The 17526-nt window shown below is 39.1% G+C and overlaps 1 protein-coding gene across 1 annotated transcript; it reads right to left on the reverse strand.

Moving 5' to 3' along the window:
• Window positions 1-952: 952 nt before the first annotated feature.
• LOC149084228 (glucose dehydrogenase [FAD, quinone]-like) lies at window positions 953-16728 on the reverse strand. Its single transcript, XM_089235282.1, has 11 exons — window positions 16463-16728; window positions 15136-15338; window positions 14813-15002; window positions 13275-13406; window positions 11934-12055; window positions 7978-8145; window positions 6496-6646; window positions 6252-6400; window positions 5966-6143; window positions 4303-4525; window positions 953-2119 (listed from the first exon to the last, which is right to left on the reverse strand). The coding sequence occupies exons 1-11, from the start codon at window positions 16494-16496 to the stop codon at window positions 1969-1971; spliced, it is 1701 nt and encodes a 566-aa protein (XP_089091408.1). The 5' UTR covers window positions 16497-16728; the 3' UTR covers window positions 953-1968.
• Window positions 16729-17526: the final 798 nt, after the last annotated feature.

Below are 17526 nucleotides of genomic sequence, written 5' to 3' on the forward strand. Positions count from 1 at the left end.
TTGCCAGTTTGCAAAATTATTTAAACTATTTATGTGTATTTTGCTATTTCTCATATTTGTTTACTTTTTTGCCGATTCTCTAGTAATTTCTTTTATGTGCTCTCTTATTTTTTTTATTTTTCTTTATATTTTCTCTCGCACCACAAAATATTTCTCTGTTCAAAAATTATTTCTCTTCATTATTTATTCAATTATTTATTTATTTGATTATTTTATGTATTTTTTTAATGCCGCACGGCAAATTATTCCGTAAACGTTAAAACACTTGAAATAGTTTCTCCCTCCTCCCCTTCCCCCATAGTGACAGATCCGCAAAATACTGAAAATTTATTCATTTCACCATTGGTTAAAAGGATGGTGAGTTCCTGAAAAATACGCAAATTATGACTCTGCAATCTCATAATTCGGTTTATTTTCAATATCACATGAAATAATTTACATAATGGTTCATCGAAAAATGAGAAATGATGATACGGTGATATGAGCGTATGGCAGCTCTCTCTTGCTGGCATTTCCTCAAGGGTGAGGAAGTGCAAGATCGGCGAAGAGTTCTGGACACAAATTTTAGAAATTACTGAAATATCAACCAATTGACATAAAAAGGTGCGGTTTTCGCATGAAAATACTTATCATGTCATAAATATCGCGTATAAATTAAAAATATAATATTTTGAAATTTCACTCACACAGATGGCACAGTGTCACAAAGAACATAACACATAAAAATTGACATAAACAATTGGGGAGAGGAGAATGAGATTTAAAAAAAGATCGGAAGAAAAGGGTGGTAGAACAATAAAGTTTGTGAAACTCTAGTCCAGACATATAGTAATAATAGTAGTATATATCTTTAGTCTATGGGTCCAGATCTACCCTGAGCTCGAAAGGTGCTCATATGGTAGTCGGGGAGACTCTTCTGGAGTTACCAGAAGTCCTTCTTTTTGATGTCATTTCAAGCGTCCTTCTTCCGTTTCGCTTTTTTGGCCTTCATTTTAAAAGGTTAAGGTTTCTGAATTTTTTTTTCTTAAGAAATATTTTTTCCCACTTTGAAACATAACTCTTCATTGACAAGCTTGTTTTTGGGGAGCTTTTTCTCATTCACCAATAGCCGTCGAAATTCCCAGAATTTTTCTTCTTTTTTTGCGGTTCTGTTTTAGACTTAGGAAAATTATTGTTGCGGCTGGTTTCAATGGCCAGCATTTATCTGCTGTGGAAACTGGAAAAATCGTCGTCACTAAGGGTGTGCGCGCAGGTGTCCTCTTTTCTCAGTTTTCGAATCTAGTTACCTAGACTACATTTTCCCAAACTTTTTGTTTAATCACCCGCTTCTCTTTTTTTTTTTTTTCGAATCGCCCTCCCAAATCAAGTGAACTCTTAGGATCCCATGTTATACCCGCAGCTTCTAACGCCCCCCTGACCCATTCCATCGCCCCCTATGAGGCGATATTACAAACTTTGGGAAACACTGTCCTAAACTCTTCGACAAGTGCACCCGCCGCTCTGGAGGGACTTTTCCTTTTATAGGAATTGTTTACATAAATTGGAAGGAGTCAGGAAGCAGCACCAAATATAAGTCCCACACCAATGGAGATTTTGTCTCGAACTACCCCCTGGTGGTAGTTTTATTCAACGCAAATCGAAAGAAACGGTAATTATGCACTGTTTGGGTTGTATTCTGCTATGTCGAGTTCAGAATATTACAGTGTCATCAGGGAGTGAAATTTGGAACTATTTTTTTGGAATTTATCAAAAAAAAAGTAGGCCACGACAAACATTTTAGTGCAAACCACGCCTTTTTCGTCGTTTGGTTGCATTTTTTTTTTTAATATGTCCAGGACTTGTCGCACATCCTATACATAAACTTCGTGGTCACGACGGTAGCGAGGTTCTAAATCGCACTAGTACCAGTGACTGCCAACATGTAAATATCCTACTTCCTTTCAATGATTTGGCAAAATACGACTATTCTTAATATTCACGTCGTGAACAACTGATGGTCTCCTTGATCATATCGGAGGCTTTCTCGGCAATCATGTATATCGGTGCCGCGGTATTTCCAGTCGGTATCGTTGGCATTACAGATCCGTCGACTACTCTGAGTCCCTTGATTCCCAGAACCCTGAAGAAGAAAAAATGGACAAATAGCATCGTTATGTGAGGTTCTCTAGAGCAGCGGTTCTCAACCTTTTTTAACTCTCGGAGCCCTTTTCGGTATATAATTTCTATGAGACGGAGCCCTGTTGACTAGAGGAGCCCTTTTTCGTACATAATTTTTATGGCAGAACCTTGTAGGCCTCACTTATTTACTTATCTATCAAATTTACTGATTCATTTTATTTTCCTCGAGTCGCCGCGGAGCCCCTGGGAGGTGCACACGGACCACTGGTTGAGAACCGCTGCTCTAGAGCATAGACATTTATTGAGAATAATAATCTATTATTAATAATAATAATGATCTATCGTCGCCAGATTTCGCACATATACCGAACGGGACGCAACTTGAGCGATAGGATACTTTAAAAGTTCGTCAGAGTTGGGCAAATGCCCGAAAAGGGCAAAAAAACTGTCAGGCAACAATGGTTCCTGGGCCTCAACAATCACTTTCGGAACGTTTACACTTTTGTTACCGTGATCCCTTAGCAATGCATTTCGGATGTACATATGCGTTTACAATGGTTTGTCACTTCTTTAATGCTGCCAGTATTATGTATAAAATAGTTTATTCCTTTATAATGGTTTACCACTTTTCCAATCCTCTCAGTAATTGAAGAATTCCCAGGAAGCTAGTAAGAATATAATAATCGTGCTCATTAACCACAGGACCTATCGTTTGAAACTTAATATGAACAGCTACTCATATACTTCCGTTCACACCACGATTCGAAATGAAGTGTGGGAAGGGTAAACTAACCAAATGCTGTTAGCTGTGAATTGTCCAAATCTCTTCACTGAGCCGCCAATTGTCCCAAGTTTTCCACTAAGAAACTGGTTCCTAACCGTTTTAAACTTTTCACCAATCTTGTCAGTTGTACCAAAATATTCCACGGAGCCAATAATTGTCCGTTGTCCCAAGCTTTCCATTATGCTGCTCATTGAATCAAGTTTTCGCGCTAAGCTGCTCATTGTCCAATTTTCCTCTTAACATTTAATTATTCACATCATTTATTCAGGATTGACATTTATATACTGGTTATTGATTAGCACAATCAAGGTTGGGCGTCTTGAAAACCAAGGCTGACCCTTCCACAACTTTTGAACGTAAGTTCCGTCGTCACCATTCGCTATAGCCAACGGCGCCCTATCCTGCCTTTTTGAACGAGTAGACGTCGCTTCGAGTGGCAAAACCAGTTTTTTTTTTCGAAGATAGAGGAGAATGTGAGTACGCTCTTCATTCCTAGGCGCCTTAAATCAAGATATAATCACTCTAATCGAAATCAGGAAACTTTCGATCAGCTGCTGGATGAAAATTAAATCATTATTAAAATATTTTCTCTTTAACGGTCATGACGATGTTCCATTTAAAAGAATGGTAATTTACGCTATACGGCTTTATTCCGGGATTGTCTAAAGCCTACGCGATACGGGTAGAGATGCTAATTCTGTGTTACGTCATTTCCCCACTAACGATATTTCCGCAGATGGTTCACAACAACTGACTTGTGTGCATCATTATTACAAGCGTGCTCAACTTTTAAGGGAGGGTGGGTCACTTCATTGGTTTGAAAACGTGTCGCGGGCATTCGAGAGGTCTGGAAAATGTGCCGCGGGTTTCTTAAGTGCTCTGAAACTGAGCCGTGGGGTCACTCAAGTGATTCGGAAATGTTCCGCAGGCCACTTGAGATATGTGGATATGTACTGTGGGCCAATTGAGGGATCTGGAACTGTGCCGTGCGTAACTTAAGTGATTTGAAAATATGCCGAGGGCCCACTTAAATGATCTGATGTTGTGCTACAGATCCCTTAAGTGATTTTGAAATGTGCCGCGAGTCATTCAAGTGATTTGAAAATGTGTTGTTTCTTAATTCATATTTATAAAATTAGATTTGGGAGCGCAGGCACATTAAATGGTTCTAAGGCCCACTTTGGTTGAACATGTATCCTTTATTACAATAAAATTTTTACAAACGGTAACTAATCCACGTTTTTGTTCTGTAAATGGGAGCATCGTCGCAAAATTATAATCGCAAATATCGCAGGGTATATGGTCAAGGTGATCTTGACTAAGTATCTGATTGTACGACATAGAATGACTAACATTGTGTGGTTAGAAGAAACAAACGAAAACAAATCAAAGTTCCTTACCTCAGTTTCGGATCAACCACAGTCGTCGGATCATCTGGATGACCCATCTTCACTGTCCCAACCTGATGAGACAAAGTCATGACGACAGCTCTTGCGACACATTCCAGGTAAGCATCTTCGTTCTCAACAAGCTGTTCGCATCCCGGGTAAATGGTTTCGATAGGCCTTGCTCCTATTCCCTGCATCGGTTTCGAAAGAACCAGCCTGTTACAGTTCTTCATTCCTATACATATTGGGTACAATAAAAATGGTGCTCCAGTAAGTATTAAACACAATCAAATAAAAATAAAAAGCGATAACATTTATCTACTTCTCAACTGGATGCATTGGATTCAACAATACAGTTGCACCCGATATATTGTTGAATAATGAGCAAAACTGCATACGGTAGGTCAAAAGTTAGTCTGACGTAGTGGTTCTCCAACTTTTAGCGTCCGATGATCTCTTGCCTTTGTGATCATTTACCAGCAGCTTCGTCGGTCTAGTGATCATTTACCCCGGCTTCCTTGGTTTAATATAATCATTTCCTCTGTTCATTACTGTAGCGACTATTTACCAGCGGCTCCCTTGACTGGATTGATGATCATTAACCCAAGGTATCAATTGCTTAGTGATTATCTATACCCGTGATCGAACTTTATTTTTACTTTACTTCAACCAATCGCACACAGCCTGATCCTATCTATCTCCATAGAGAAAATTTTGACTCCCTCGGCCTATTAATGGTTTATCCGCGTCTCGCTTGAATCAGCAAAAATTTATCAGTGGCTTCCCTGGTCTGGTGATCATTCAACCTCATCTCCCTCAGCCAGCAATCATTTAGGTCAGTGGTTCCCAAACTTTTCATGTCACACAGCACTTTTTAGGAGAAAATTTCATCTCAGAGCACTAATTTTGAAAACACTTGAACGATCTTGATACACTAAAGTGGCACAAAGCCAGAGGGGTACACATTAATATGCATATCTTGCAGCACTACTCACTTGCATCTGTAAATATGTCAACCCCCTTTACATATAGTAACAAAGTTGAACGAACTGTTGTTGAAACTAAGTTGTTGCTATGTTAAGTGCAGTATTATGTTGTAGGTCTAACTGCTCTCTGTGAAGAGAGTGGTCCGTGGAAAACAACAATCTCCTAATGAAAAAAATCTTAAAAAGCTGGTAAATAATAACGTACGGCGATCCCATACCAGGCAAGCTTAACATGCACAAAAGTTCAAGAAAAGAAATTAAAGGCAGTGTTTGTTCGACGAAGAACCAACAAGTAAGTGTTTAACGTGAATAAATATATTTTGTATTTGCCCTGTGCTTCATTCGAACATATTAAAATTTAAAAAAAAAAAAAGGTTCTGTCATTCAAGCACCAATATCTTCACGCAGCACCAAGAAATTTTTAGCAGAGAGCACTTGGTGTTCTTTGAGCACAGTTTGGAACCACTGATTTAGCTGTCCTCCTTTGCCACAGCCGTGTGGGTGTCGTACCGGGATCGTACGTAGTACACGTAAACGTTCTCAGCCCGATGAGACGCTCCTGAGAGCCACGATGCCCACTTCAAAAACCACCATTATAATGTATGAACAAAATTTTATCTCACAAAAGAAAACTGGACCGTTTCAGTTTTGAAATTATACAAGCATATTGTATCCGTAAAAAAATATACCTTCGACAACATCTGTCACGTCTTGCGGATGCGCCAAATAATTCGGATCGATGTAAGGAGAATCGTACGGATCCGTCGAACGCAGAGTCACTGTTCCTCGAGTCTGCGGATGTAGGATCTGAGCTAAGCACCACAACATCGTAGCGTTCTCGTAAGGTCCCAACACTCTCTGGTAATACTGTGTGCAAATGTTTGAAGGGAAAAAAAAACATGAAACTTTCGATATCACTCTACCTTGATTCGAAAAGATTGTTACGATTATTTTGTGACTGGATATTCGACTTACATCTTGTCGGGCATTTAGTTGAAGTCGTGCTACGAAAGGTAAGCCTTCCACGAAATAGAGCTGATGATCAGGAATCGAATCCGGAGGACCTTTTAGATTGTTAGTCAAGAAGGCCATCGAAATCGCTCCTTCCGTTGATGCCAACGGGCCTGAAATACGATTGATTATCTCTTTAGAAAACATATCGATAAGGAAGATATCATGGTACAGATTTATTTCCATTATGTTCACTCAAAAATCTCACCTGTTCTTTCGTATATATACCGTTCTATGTTCTTAGGATCGGTAATTTTCGTCATGAAAGGTCGCAACTGGTTCGAAAGCACGTATACCACTATAGGAGCACAATGATCTTGTAAGTTATTTCCAACCGGTAAGTCTTTTATCACAGGTATCTGCAGTTTGATGTTCAGAGAAATCGATTGAAAATTTTCAAACTCATATAATAGTCATTTTTTGAAGATAATGGATCCCATGTGATTCCAGAAACACAATAACATTCATTTATTTATTTACTTTTAACCACGCACTACAAGATAAAACTAGAAATCGCAATCATAGATGTGAAACACAAACAATTAGTCAAATAAGAATGAGTGTTACAGATGAACAGAAAAAAATATAATATAAATATGACATAATATACACACACAATTAAACACAAAAGATGAGTAACAGCGAATCTATTTTAAACTATTTTAATCTTACGAAAAATAATCAATTCATTCACATTTTGACGCTAAAACGAACTACCTTGAGACGGTCATTCTGACCCCATATTTCCAACTTTGAACGAAATTTGCAACTCTATCTTTTCAAAATTTTGAAAATTTCCTTCTGCGACTTTTCTTAATTTGTCAAAAGGAATCCTTTGGAACAAAAAAATAGGGTTTTTTTAATCATTCCGTTGATTTTTAGAAACTACACTGTGTACTTCTACCTAGAACTAACGAGAGGTCATTTTGACCACAGCTGAAAATTTCGTTGTTTATGACTACATTCTAAATATACAATATTAATACATCTTTTCTACGACTATGGTGTATAATCGTTCATGTGTTTTGCTATATTTCAGGAGAAAGCAAACATACAGGGTGTTTCAAAAGAAGATGGGTTGATTTTTAAGAGCTGGTAGAATGCATTAAAATAATTTATTTTTTGCCTTACAAATACCTGGCGTAGAATAGGGCACTAAGGTGTCAGAGTTCTCTTAAAAGTAAAGTCAGGGAGGTAAATCGCATTTTATTTTCCACCATGCATTTTGCGGCCGCAGATCGGTGTGTCTGCGGAGAAACTTTTTCTAGTGGGAGACCGGCTTTTGCATTCACGCCTGAAGTTGAATAACAGCAAAAAACCAACTTCAGCCAAGCACCAGTGGGCCACCAACGGGGTTCCAACACGGCGACAGTGCTACTGCTGACAGTGGTGATTCTTGTTGATATTACTTACTCGAGGTATTACATTTCAGAAGCAAGTGGTACTTCGTACGTTTTTGATCATCCCCTCCCGGTAGAAGTTCTATCGCCATCTGGTGACCTTTTTTGGGTCACGATTTATTATACGAACATGGTTCGTTTTTATGCTTCATTTCTTGTTCTTTTAGCTTTTTAAGATTCCTTCAATTTTTTGTGAGTTCTGAGCTTCCCTCACACAACAATACCCTATGGATAAAGAACTTGAAAAATAAGGATAGACATTGTGTTGGGAGAAGAATTTGAAATTTTACCTTGAGACTCTTGAGTTGAGTTTTAGGACCTATCCCCGAAAGCATCAATAGTTTCGGGGAGTTTATTGTTCCAGCGGATACGATGACTTCTCTCCTCGCACGAATCTCGTACCTCTTGCCAGAATAATCGAACATGACAGCTTTGGCCCGTTTATCTTGAATCACAATCTGTTAGGGTGAAAAGTACTATAAAGTGAGTAAAAAGATTAGATACTACTACACTACAGGTTTATAGCGGTGGTTCCCAGTCATCCGCGTATCCCGGAAAGTATAACGGTGGATTGAATGCAAAAAATTAAAACTTTGTGTAGAGGTAGAGCGGGAGGTAAGGAAGGCAAAGCCCTACTGCGGAATGCACTTGCCCTAGGTTCAAGGAAAGTTTAAGTGGAATCACATGATATGTGCTGGCGATCGACTGACAGTAACGTCCAACAGGCAATCGCTTATTCTTCTACCTGCGTCTGTGGAATGTTTAGAAGAGCAACGTGGTGTTATCTGTTTTTTAGTGGCAGAAGGAGTTGAGGCTCGATGCACGCTTGTGCCAGTCTGCATACGAGTCAATGACAGTGCATATGTTCACCGTACACTTCCTTCGTTCGCAGATGCACTTCGTGAGAACCCTAACTCCTTCTGTCACTAAAAAACGGATAACTCCCCGTTGCTCTTTTTTACTCGCGAGCATTCCACTGACGCATAAGAAAAAACAACCGATTGTCTATTGGACGATACTGTCATCCGACCACCAGCACGTATCACGTGATTCCGAGCGACTACCTAGGACAAGTTCATTCCACAGTATAAGGATTGCCTTCCTTACCTTCCACTCTACCTCTACACAAAGTTTCGTCTCACTCATATAGAAACAAACCAAATTTTATGACAACTGTTCCGTTTAAAGATTGAAGGGCTTTTACATAGGAAGGAAAAATACGTAAATTACATTCAGATTTTCCACAGAGTGCTTGAAACATGAAAAGTTGGGAGTCATTGATATACATGGTGTCCATACCGCCGAAATCAGTAAGGTGACACGTCGAGACAAGCAATTTCTACAGTGCAACGGTGTCGCAAACGTAAGCGAATGCAGGATTTTCGAATGGTGATGGTCCACCTCCTACCTCCCGCCTATGCCTGTGATACGTCCCTTTTTAGTGTACGTGGGAGTAGTCACCTACATTCATTCATTCCACACATATCCACCTACGGTCACAAATTACTTTTATGTTCAACGCATGTTAACCCAGAGTTTAAGCAAATGGCACAAAAAAAGAGGGGGGGGGGGAGAATCCTCAAGCAGGGATTCTTGGCATATCGATCGTGACCCATACTTCATTCGCACTTGATTCCGAGAGGGGTCGTACACAAAAACAATTATAGCCAGGGATTCTTTGAGCCATGGGTCACAATCCAACTTTGATTCGCTGGAGCTTCCTATATGATACAAGATTCATTGAAAGACTGGTTATTTGTGGAGATGAAGATTACAAGGAAGAAAATTCATCACTGCCCCCACGGGGCGGAAAATTCAGTGATGAATTTTCTTCCTCGTAATCTTCATCTCCACAAATAACCAGTCTTTCAATGAATCTTGTATTGACAAGTGGAGAGGACATTTCTATATGCTTCCTATGAGTCTACAAAACCACTCACATTCCTGTTACAAATGCACTTACTGCGTTACTGGTTACACTAATTGCGATAAACAAAGTCATCCGATGGGTCGTGAAGCTGATCTTTTTTGATTTTGGTTCGTGGCTGAAGAGGTTAAGAGCCCCTGTCCGAAAGCAATCCTGAGGATGAAACATATCCCTCACATGCACACAATGCTATTGGAAATGAAAAAAGAGGGAAGGTATTTTTTTTCTCTCCGTCACAATTCTCTGTGTCTCATCGAACTATATTACTTAATATAAGCTCGATAATGTGTCTAGAAAGAGAAAATCTCCCTATCGCTCTTCAAAATATGAACAAGGTTGCCATAATTTGGTGATTTTTGAAGTATGGTTATTGTGTTTTATTTAGTAAATAACTGGGTTGCGACCCTGGGTCCCTCTGCAGAAATTATTTGCCTTGACGTGTACTATCACACCTCTCATTTTGAAAGTAGAGTTGTGGAACATCTTGTGTATTAATACTACTATTATAGAGCAACACGAGTGAAAATCAATTTAAAGCAGGGGTGTTCAACCTTTTAAGTCCGCGGGCAAATATGCGATATTTCTATCGCTCGGGGACCTGAAACTATATGCAGTACACATATGACCCGTATTTCATGAGTCATTACCATATTTTTTGCCGTTCTGACTTTTCGGTAAGATGTCCTATTTATTCCCGTACTTCCGACGAAGCGAACATGAATTTTTAGTCTTCACCAAACTCAAGGATTGCATTCTAATTAATAAGAAGAAGAAGAATTTAATAATAATAATAATAATAATAATAATAATAGATTTTGAAAAAAAAATAAGAAGAGGAAAAATTTAATATATATATATATATATATATATGGGGTGATTATAAAAAAACTATCCCGACATATGATGAGCCCCTAACTATCATACCATTCACAGAAACTGAATGAAATTTTGGCATAAGGTATTTTGAGGCATGCGCTCAAGAATGATATGCAAAACAACAGTGTCACTCTAACAGTTACGGTTACAGTGAGAAAATTTCAAAAATATCAAATGGCAACACCAAGTTTTTGTATTGGAATGCGATCTCCATACTGAAAAACACTAAACAGCGTTGGAATGGCACCTGTAGCACGAAAATCCCCGGAGCTAGGCAAGGAAAAAGTAAAAAGGACTTTGCCGTGCACCAGAGCATTAATGTTCGTTTCATTCGGCTGAGATCCCAGCCTGATTAGTCCTCCACAAGGTCATGTGGAAAATTTGTGAAACACAATAAAATGCTTTATTTTATGCTGCTTCTCTGTCCTTATTGGTTGTCCTCACTTTTAGCCTATCTACCGCCGGTGATTTTCATGCTACAGTTGCCGTTCGAACGCTATTTAGGGTTTTTCACAACGGAGATCACATTTCAATACAAAAAACTTGGTGTTGCCATTTGATATTTTCGAAATTTTCTCACTGTAACCGTAACTGTTAGAGTGATACTGTTGTTTTCCATATCATTCTTGAGCGCATACATCAAAATACCTTATGCCAAAATTTCATTCAGTTTCTGTGAATGGTATGATAGTTAGGGGCCCATATGTCGGGATAGTTTTTTTATAATCACCCTGTATATATACACACACACAATATTTCATTCAAGGGTTCACTTGATCCGTCCACAGCAGTGTTCCCTAAAGTGGGCTAATGGTCGAGAGAATACAACTGTAATTCATTGCAACTATATGGCAGCAGCACTATATATCCCCCATTATCCTTTTTTTTAGCAATGTTAGTGAAATTTGGCTACTTTAATTGCCTCTGACAATTTTTTTCGAAAATCTGCAGGAAAAAATGGTTCTCTGAAATTTTTTGGCAAAATTTGGCAACTTTTAATACAATACAAATACAAAGGCCACAATAAACAAAATACCTAATTCTCACCTTTGATGATTTTTTTCTAAAATTAGCAACTTGATTTTGACAATATTTTCGCTACAAATGAAAACTCGCTACTTTTGAAAATATTTTTGCTATAAACGGTGACACTTTTGACAATATTTTTGCTATAAATTGCAACACTCCTGACAATTTTTTGGTGGTAATTGGCGATGCGTTGACTATATAGATCCCGATTTTCCATATTCTTATGATCATCTTAAAGATAACTCGTGTCCCGTGCGTGAGTGTTGATACTTTTCTACCGTCATACCTTTCAAGGGCCGGATGGAATCAATTGGCGGGCCGCATCTGGCCAGCGGGCTGATGGTTGTGCACCCCCGATCTAAAGAATGGTAAAAACAACAGTTAATTTGGCGAGAAATGTATCGTCGCATTTACTTTTGTAACAAAAGCTCCTGTAACAATGTGAAGGTTCGGACGATCATCAGCTGGAACCAGATAAGCCTTCGCGGAACTGCACCTCTGACCTTTTCTTATTGTAGCTTGGTGGTTGACGAAACCTACAAGTTACGATATTTTATTACAGTGATACCTCGATATAATGATACTCTACGAACAAAAAAATATATCGTGGTAGAGGGATTATCGTTATATCAAAAGGCAGCAGAGCTTAGCATAAATATTTCCAAGCTAGACTATAAATATTTCCAAACAAGATTTGAAAAAATACCGTTGATGAGAGATTTATCGTTATATCGATTGTCGTTTTAGCGATCTTTCACTGTGTATGCAGGGGTACACAACCTCTGACCCACTCAGCTGTTCCAGTAGAAAGTACTACACACACAAAACACAATAAAAACACGTAGTCTAACCATATGTCTTTCATAAAAATACGGAATATCGCCAAATACGTTGTCAATGCAAGTAAAGATGACATCCGAAAAAATTGCCAAAGGCAAGTAAAGCTATCATTTAAAGCCACATAAAATTGTCAAAAGCAAGTAAAGTTGCCAATTGCAGACAGATAAAATTTTGTCAAAAGCAAGTAAAGCTGCCAGTTACAGCCAAAAAAATATGAAATTTTTTTGGCTGTAACTGGTTGTAACTAATAGCAAGTAAAATTGCCAATTACAGAAGAAAAAATTGCCAAAGGCATGTGAAGTTGCTAGTTGCAGCGAAAAAGAAATAGATTATCAAAGGCAAGTAATGTTTCCAAATACAGCCAAAGAAACTGTCAAAGGCAAGTGAATTTGCTATTTATAACCAGAAAAAATTGTCAACGACAAGTAAAGCTGCTAACTATCGCCAAAATTGCTGCAAAAATTTCCTATTCGCGGAAAATTATGGATACCGCATGCAAAATATTATGAAAAACGTATATGTTTTGACAAATATGTGAGCTGAATATATTTACATCAATATAATTAATTATGGTAGTTTTAAGGTCCATAATTATCATAATATAATTCGTAAGTCCTGAAAATAATCGCAATTCTTGATTCCAAAAATTCAACTAAGCCTTGTTTAAAATAGGGGAGAAACGGGACATTTTTATACAAAAAGTTGTCAAGACCAAAATTACTGGAATGTCCCGTAAAATACGGGGCATATGGTCGTTCTTTATGCACGTTTCTGGTCCGCGAGTGATAGAAACATCGCATATCTGGCCCGTGGGATGAAAAGGTTGTGCACCCTTGGCATACGGGCTCTGAGTTATAACAAAAACACTGAGTCACAAACAGAGCTGAACGAAATGGAAACGAAATCTGTCATCACCTGTCTGATAACGTCCGTTGACATCACGGACGGGTATTCCCAAGGAATCTGCAGATCTAATCAAGGCTCTTAGGACGGTGGGAGAATATCGAGGTGTCTCCACGGTGAGAGGACCTCTGAATCCATGGTATCCTATAAAAAAGACGATGTAAAGTAAATACGTACCATAGTCCCGGCGTTGCATTGCACCAATGCTGAAAAAAAAGTTATTTTCAACATTACGCAGCGCAGGGGTTTCCAACGCGAAGGTTCTCAAGGAAACCTCGATTGTTATAAGACTGTTCTGATGAACCCTTTATGATAGGGAGGCTGTTAATGTTCTACGTAACTGAAACAAAAATACTGTATTTGAATATTTATAAATTTAAAAAAAAAAAGTCCCTATTGCAGTCTTAAAGCATCGTAGCCCCAGGGCAAAATGAAAACATTACAAATTCATAATATCTGGGCCAGTGAATAGCCACTGGCGGTTCAGTTTTCGAGATCTTTCCTCGCGAAAAATGTAATCAGGTGCAATCAAATGCTGTGTAAAAGTGGATCCGGGTGCCCGTATTTGATCGAGAGAAAACCAGAAATTTTTGAGATCTTAAATACGAGATAACACCGATTCTCGCCAAAAATATTACTAACTGTCAGCGAAATCGCCAAATATGGCTAACGAATAACCCTTTGCGAGAAATGCATTGCTAGAAATATATGCAACGATTTAAAAATGTATTTCACGGGGGTAAAAATTAGCATGGCAAATAAGTGAGATCAATATTTATGAACGTCGGGAAGAACAGTTGTTTGTCTTCGATGGAAATCGAACCCGGACCCTCTTGCGGTACTGGCAAGAGTGCTATCCTATACACGCAAGAGACACGACTTCTCTTGTTTTATATCACACATAGTAGCGTTACGGGCCGAGTAAAGCAATTGCAGTCTGCTCTAAGTTAAATTACCCGCAACACGATGAAAATCCAAGCATTAACCATCTTCACTTCAAAATATGGAAGCCAGGTGGCAGCACCAGAAAGAACGCGCAACAAGCACAACTTTGGCAACATGCATACGTTACGGGCCATACACAAACGCACATTCCGATGTATATCAATCCGTTAGAAATTCCACATAGAAATATGTTTATGAGGTGCATGTACGGTCAAGTAGTGGTAGTAATAGTGGCAGCCCTACCTAAAGTTGATTCGCCCATAAGGTGGTGGTAGAGAAGGATGTTATAAGATAAGTGAAGTTTTGTCTCTCTTGGGTGTATAGGATAGCGTACTTGTCCGGACTTGTAAGAAGATTCAGGTTCGACAAACAACTTTTCTTCCCGAAGTCCACCTTGGCAGTAATATCCAGAAACAGGGCCGTCAGCGTGCCTTCTCGGGACCCCGGGGCAGACTTTTTCCTAGGGGCCCCTTGAAAGAATTATGCTCAGAAATAGAAGGGTTTGGGGATCCATTTAGCTCGTTGCCCATAAGGCGATGCCCCGCTTGCCCCAGCCTAGTTACGGGCCTGTCCAGAAAGTCTCTTTCCTTGATGGATGGCATTACCTTTTTCAATGTAATCAGGGTTCAGATTCTTCTCGACTCTTTTGAAATAAGGTAGAACCTCTTCATAGCTCCATCCGATGGCTCCACCTTCAGCCCAGTCATCGTAATTCTTCCTGTTCCCCCTGATGTAGAACATGGCGTTCCAGGTACTAGCACCACCTACAGCTCTACCACTTGGGAATAGCACTTGCTGTGGGCACGCATGATGAAGAAAGACGTAAAAAAATTAGATAAATATTATTATCGGTATTAATTATTAATATTATCGATCACCTTATGGTGAGAAATTTAAAAATTAGTAAATCTTCGGACCCTTTACTCACCCTGTTGTTGAGTCCAGTTCCGGTATACGACTGTGGCACCGTCAAGTAATTCCAATCGATTTCGGTCCCCAGAAAAACTCGAGCAATGCCAGGAACTTCCGTAAGTCTCGGTGGTATTTTTCCCGCCTCCAGAAGGAGGACCCTCACACATGGCTTTTCGGAAAGTCTCGCAGCTACCGTGGCACCACCGGGACCGGAGCCAACTGCAAAAGACACAAGGTATCGTTATTGTATGTGCGACTCTAGCCAAATTCATCGCCTATTCTGTGTTGTATATGGTCTTCTTCAATGGAAAGTTCTATGAAAGTCATCTTGATTACTCTAGTGCAGCGGTTCTCAGCCGGTGCTCCGCGGTGACTCGAGGAAAATAAAATGAATCAGTAAATTTCATAGATAAGTAAATAAGAGAAGCCTACAATGTTCTGCCATAAAAATTATGTACAAAAAAGGGCTCCTAGAGTCAAGCAGGGCTCCGCCATAGAAATTATATACTGAAAAGGGTTCCGCGAGTCAAAAGAGGTTGAGAACCGCTGCTCTAGTGCTATGACGTCAAGGGCAAGTGTTCTTTAACCTTCTTATACCTGCGAACCGGCAGGAATGAAATAAATAATTTACTGACCGACAAGACATAAATAAAAAGAACGAATATAATTTGTGAACCGGCAAAAAATACATGAAAACAAGGAATAATTTGATGACCAGCTAAAAAAGGTAAGAAAAATAATTTGCTGATCAGCATAAAAGAAGTGAGTTAAAAGATTATTATTTGCGAACTAGCAAAAAATAAGTAAGTAAAAGTAATAATCACTCATGGACCAGCAAAAGGTACTTAGAAAGAGGGAATAATTTGCGGACCCGCACAAAAAATAAATATGGAAAATAACTTGCGGATCCAAGAAATATAGAATGAAGATAGATAGATGATCGAAAATAGGAGAAATAATTGGCAGGCCGGCTGACGCAAAGATAGAGGTAATAATACAAATGTCATGATCATTTTTGTAATTATGTAGAGTGTCTAAATACAGTATATTGGGCGGAATTTTTTGTGGACCGGCACCGGTCCACGTCCTAACTGTTGAAGAATACTTTCTGGTCCAGAGAAAGAACGAATCCATCTAATTGCTGTCGGAGAGAGATTTTAAGTTGGGAACAGTCGTAAAAAAGGAATTCAAAATGCATTTTTCGTCCTTAGCTAAGGACAAATAGTTTAAGGACTTGGTTTTTGTGTGTTGTGGACGACGGGTTAGGTAAGGTGTACATATAACCCCGTGGATATAAGGTAGTGCAATGATACACTGCTATTTATAAAGATTTTTTCCCATACCGACAATGTAATCGTATTCGGTGAGGAAATTCATTGCAATCCTCGGTGCGTGTCTCTGCTTTGCCAATGACCGCAGCAACGATTCAACCGAACTAAATCCGGGAAAATTGACCAGGAATGCTTGCTCTGCCGTGATGTTGTCTGCAACTGAAGCACAAAAAAGAAACCATTATGTAATTGCATCTGCATAAATTTCACATTCATTCAAATAAAACATGGATAAATACTACAATTCAAGAATCTGACAGTGTGACCAAGTGGTAACAGCTCTGCATGGTTTATTATTTCTAGTAGAAGCATGGAACATTGTCTGTCTAATATATGTGCAGGGTGTCCTGTAAGTCCTGATTCGACCCTTACCTCATCAACCATTCATCATAGAGGTACGGTGTCAATGAAAAAAATGCTCAAAATCTGTTCAGAAATCATGCTCTATCAGTTTTGAGACTGAAAATGCGGTGTGTCACTAAATTTAAAAGAAAAAAAAATTTATGTGGACACCCTGTCCTAAAAAATCAAATTAGAAAAAGTTGTTGCCCTGTCTCTCCTGACCGTGAATCAGTTAATGTAGAGCGCCAGACCAATCTAACACCTCCTTCATCTTGGGGATCACTAATGGCGTGATCTCTGAATTATGTGATGGCCTCTGCATTATGTTTCCCCTGAAGCCAACAAAAAAATTCTTGAATACAATTTTGTGACGCACAAGAAAACGATCCAACCAACCATCTGGAGCTTTGAAAGTTGATGAGTCCGAGTTCTGCAGCTTCCCGAGCTTTTTCTTGTATAATCGGGTCAATTCTTGCTTCTTGCGCTAAGGGGTCATTCAAGTATTACGTCAGCATCGGGGGGGGGGGGACTTTTGATGACAAAGGGGGGGGGGGTTTGAAGGTTGCTTAATTAATCAACCACCCCTTTTTGAAGATATGAAATATTCTAAGCCTCTGACGAAATTTTGCTGACAGAGGGGAGGGCGGGGAGTCAGTGTTTTGCGTTAGCTTTGTCTCTATATTTCATTTGTAAAAAACTGTTTTAAATGTTGCTGAATGAAGGCAGGGGCAGCT

Source organism: Pholcus phalangioides, unplaced genomic scaffold (genome assembly GCF_987345545.1).
Source record: "Pholcus phalangioides strain wild (caught in Gottingen) unplaced genomic scaffold, Ppha-v1.0 ptg000008l_1, whole genome shotgun sequence".
In the NCBI taxonomy this organism is placed as follows: Eukaryota; Metazoa; Arthropoda; class Arachnida; order Araneae; family Pholcidae; genus Pholcus; species Pholcus phalangioides.